The 4,574-nt window shown below is 57.9% G+C and overlaps 1 protein-coding gene across 1 annotated transcript in view; it reads right to left on the reverse strand.

Moving 5' to 3' along the window:
* Window positions 1–280: 280 nt before the first annotated feature.
* Window positions 281–4,574, reverse strand: part of LOC311370916 (uncharacterized protein) — a gene marked incomplete at both ends in the record, with an annotated part of 14,635 nt that continues 10,341 nt past the window's right edge. The window contains 2 exons of the mRNA XM_084489206.1: window positions 281–419; window positions 2,157–4,272. Of these exons, the coding sequence (XP_084345332.1) occupies window positions 281–419; window positions 2,157–4,272 (2,255 nt within the window). The remainder of the gene's footprint in view (window positions 420–2,156; window positions 4,273–4,574) is intronic.

Consider the following 4,574-nt stretch of genomic DNA (forward strand, 5'->3'; position numbering starts at 1 on the left):
GTCGTTGAGAAAAGACCCCTCGGACGACCGGCGGTTGAGACCACGGTGATCGGTTTCCTTTCGGCGAGCATCCACCATGCACGTGTGCGTTTGTTCCTGCGTAAGAGACACATACCCGCGACGTTAGCGTGCGTCCGACCATGCATACTTGTCGCTGTTGGGGGGGGGGGGGGGGGGGGTGACGGGAACCCTAATGAGGACGGAGAGCGTCCCAGGCGCACCTCTGCCGAGCCAGGCCGCGGTGACCTGTGCGGGTCTGGGAGATCCAGACTTGTCTGCTTCAATTAGGCTGCGGCGGCTGAGGGCTGTGTCTCAGGCCGGGCCCCAGCTGGGTGAGCGGGACCCGGGTCTCTCCCAGGCACACCGTCGCTAAGTACAGATGCTCCCCCGCGCCGGGCACTCGCTCCCAGGGCGTGTGCCTGCAGAGAGCTTATTTCACTAATGGTTACGTTTGGCTGGGGAGTCGTTCGGTTTCGGTGATTCATCGTCGTATTGTCGTCGCGCTAGTCGCCTTGAAGAGGGTGTGAAAAACCTGTGCTGGCAATTATACTGTAAGACGTGTTTTGAGTTATTTATCCGTCCTCTGACTACAGTTGTTTGAATGTTGTGAAATACAGCGGTATAGGCTTGGTTACACGATTTGTGTGTGTTTTTTCTAGTGGTAAAGCGACCAAGCCTCGTCTGAAAGCCTGGCTGACCATCGGTCTTCATGATGTGGGCCTCCCTGCCCCTGGTAGTCCATTTTAACAGCCATAGACGTGCTGCATACATTCTGCATTCCCGAGCTCCCATAAGTTCCAGTGGCGTTCAGTTGGCTGGACGTCTCCCTGCTATTGAACAAGCTGTTATAATGGAGTATGCTCTGCAGTACATGGGAAGAGTTATGTTTGTTTTCCGACCATTTCCAGAACAAATTCTCTGGGTACCATTCGTTTTAAAGATTGTGTCTTAAGATATATGGACGTAAACGGACCAAAACAGAAATGGAACAGAAATGTGTGTTCAGGTTAATGAGAAGTCTGTATTTGAGTTTTATGTCTGGCAAATAGATGACCACACACAAGCTGGGATGTGTGGAAGTACGAGTATTTGTTGAACCAATAACTTCTTTTGATCAGTCTGGGCAGGATGCTGTCTTGCATCAGGCTGCGCCAACATGGTCACACTCTCACACACTTCTGCTGGCGAGCATCACCGGGAGCACGCAAACTGTCAGAAACAGATATTTTCTCCTCCCCTCACACCCATAGAGAGATCAGTATCACACCGCAAGCATCACCCTCTCCCTCACATACAACAGCACTCCTTTTTTAGTCTTTTTTTTGCGGCTTTAACTTGGAAGACAAAGTGAGCTTGTAAGGACGTAGTTAAGGATAAGCCAGCCATTAACGCGTTGGTGTGTCTCAATATCGAGGACTTAGGCCTTTTTTTTTCAAAACAAACCCTCCAGGTTACAGTTTTACTACAGTGGTATAAAAACACGGACATACAAGCCAAGAAAAGGCAAATTGATTACCACGTAGGAAAAGTCTCTTTTGGTTCCCTAAAATCTCATCTCCAACACCAAGTAGGTTTTGCAAAGGTCACACAGAGGATAAATAGTACAATCTAATAGATACGCTTGAGGATGGACAATATGTCATCCCACATAGGTTGGTAAAAGAGCCTGCTAGTATTGAAGCGTGTCTTTTGAGCTAAAAAGTTTCGATTTGTATTTTTTCTTGGGACACAAAAAGCCTCTATACATGCAGGTATTAGTGCATAGGTTCCCGCAGAAAAAAGTATTATTGTGTTCAACGAAGCATTGCCTAAACCTCAGCAGATGAATTTGGCATAGTCATAGAAATAAAGGAAATAGATTAAATTGCACACCCCCCTAGTCTCTTTGCTAAACATATATATTGAAATATATCTATCGAGTGAAAGGATTAACAAAAGGAAAAGTGAAGCATAACACAAAACAAGGAGCTCTAACCTCCGAAAAGAGTCCGTAATCTTATATCACAGTCAAGTGAAATCTCAGGAGAGGAACAAAAAGGAGATGGAACACAGCATCAAAGGCTGGATCTAGAGCGAGTAACAAACTGCGCAGAGAGACGCTCCGTCGCTGAGTCAGTCCTCAGGAGGGAGAGGAGGAGGGTGTGATCCAACCTCACAAGTTGGACGGGAGTTTGGAGCGCACAGTCTGCTGAGCTTCCAGCTCCGAGCCCCTCCGGGAGGAGGGGGGCTGTGCGCCGGGGCCCACCGACGACGGCGCCGACGGAGTCTGGTGCGGGGGGCCGGGGGACTGGATCTGGAAGGGAGGAGTTATGTGCCCCGGGATGGGGCTGCGGGGCTTTGGCACCAGGGTGGGCGAGGAGAAGGGCGACGGGTAGTACCCCGCGTCCAGCTGGATGCTACTGCGGGGCAGCGGGTGTCCCAGGGACTGCGCCACCTCCTCGGGCAGGGACGTGCGGGAGCAGGACAAGAGTCTGAGGTCCTCCGAGAAGCGGCCCGTCGTCGTCAAGGAGGGCTCCCTCCCCGGCCCCGCGTGCGCCGTCTGCGGGGACGGCAGGGAGGACTGGGGCATGAGCAGCGAGTTCCGGGAGCCGGCGGCACTGGAGGGGACGCTGTAGTGGAACGTCCTCCCGGCCACCGGGCTCTGGACGGTGGGGCTGGGGGCCAGCGGCGTCAGACAGGGCGAGGCGTTGGCCGAGCCGTACTGGGCCAGGGAGGCCAGCGCCGACCTCTCCAGGGACAGCTGGTGAGGCAGCAGGGCGGAGCGCAGGCCGGCCAGGCTGACGGACGACGACGGGGAGCCCTCGACGGGCTGCTGCTGCTGCTGCTGCTGGGCGGGCTGGCCCTTGCCGGAGGCCGGGGATCCTTGCGGAGGGGAGTGGAAGAGGTTCAGGCCGCCAGAAGTCCGACCGCCCACGGAGAACTGCTGCAGCGACCCCACCTGAGAGAGCTTGGTGAGCTGGCCGGGCATGGAGCTGGTCGACCCGGTGGAGATGGGACTGATGTTACTCTGACCGCCCGGAGAGCCTAACGCTCCGGCCGCCGTTCCCCCTGACGTGTGTCTGGATGCCCCTCCTCCCCCTGCATAAGTCCCTCCTATAGAACCCCGTTTATGTCTTTCAGCGCTTCCGCCCGAGGCCCCTCCTGAAGACCCGCCCATTATAGTCCCTCCTTTAAATCCATCCGGTGTTGCTATTAATTCCCCAAAAGCTCCGCCCACTGATCCCATAGTTGTTCCCAGAGAAACTCCGGTCATCAAGCCTCCACTAGCCCCTCCCACCGATTCCCCGGTAGCTCCTCCCATTGTAAAATGCCCGCCGGTCGCCCCGTCAAAATGCCCGCCGATCTCTGCAAAGTCGTCCGCCGCCAGGTCGGGTTCTATCTCGATCTCAACGCTGACGGACCCAGCCCCGCCCGATCGCCAGCCGCTCGCTCCGCCGCAGGCCCCGCCCGCCCCCCCGCCCAGCCCCGACCCCGTGCTCCCCCCCATCGCCCCCTGGTGGAACAGGTTGGACAGCGGCGGGGTGGCGGAGCGGAGCGGCAGGTGGTGCTGGGGCGGCGGGTGGTGCAGCTGGGCCAGGCTGGAGGTCGGCGAACCGGAGGAGGAGGAGCGGGGGCCGAAGGGGAACGCCGACGCCCCGGAGCCCCCGCCGGAGCCCACCTTGGCCCCGGGACCGGGACCGGGACTGGGACCCGGACCCCCCCCGCCGCCGCCGCCCACCCCAGTACAGCCAGTCCCACGAGGACCTCCCCCGGCCGAGGCCTGCTGGCCGGAGCCCGCCGCCCCGGACCCGGAGGCGATGTGGTGGGCGCGGAAGGCGGCGAGCAGCGGCATGTCTCCGCCCGCCGCCCCCCCCACCGCGCGCAGCTTCGAGGGAGTCCCGGCGGGGGAGTCGCCGGCCGACCCGGGCGCGGTGGAGGAGGACGCCGACGCGTGGAACTTCTTCAGCCGACAGGGGGGGTCCTTGAGGGGCCCCAGGAGGGACACGGGGGGTCTGAAGAGCGTCGGGGCGAAGTGGGGGTGGTGCGTCATGGCGATGGCCACGGAGGTGGTGGCGGCGGCGGCGCGGAGGGGCGCCTGGATGAGGGGCGCCCAGATGACGGGCGGGGGCGACGGCGGCGGGACGGGGGGGAGGCTCTGCAGCAGGTGGGCGCAGGTGGCCATGTCGCGGTCGTGCTGCACGATCTGCTGGATGATCTCGTTCTCCTGGTAGTTCATGGCGCCGGAGCTCAGGTCGTGCTGCACCTTGTGCTGCAGGATGGAGTTCTTCTTGCCTGCAGCGAGAAGAACACACACGTACACATACGCACACATACACACGTACAGTACATACATATACACACACAAACATACACACACACACACACACACACACACATACATAAACACACACACACATATACATACACATGCATACAAACACACATACACACACACAAACACACATACGCACACACACACACATACAGACACACAAACACACACATACATACACACACATACACACAAACACACATACATACACACGCCAAGACAAACATAGAAAGACAAAGACAGAACAAACAGAAAGAGAGAA

Source organism: Micromesistius poutassou (assembly GCF_964030765.1).
Source record: "Micromesistius poutassou genome assembly, contig: SCAFFOLD_4877, whole genome shotgun sequence".
Classification (NCBI taxonomy): Eukaryota; Metazoa; Chordata; class Actinopteri; order Gadiformes; family Gadidae; genus Micromesistius; species Micromesistius poutassou.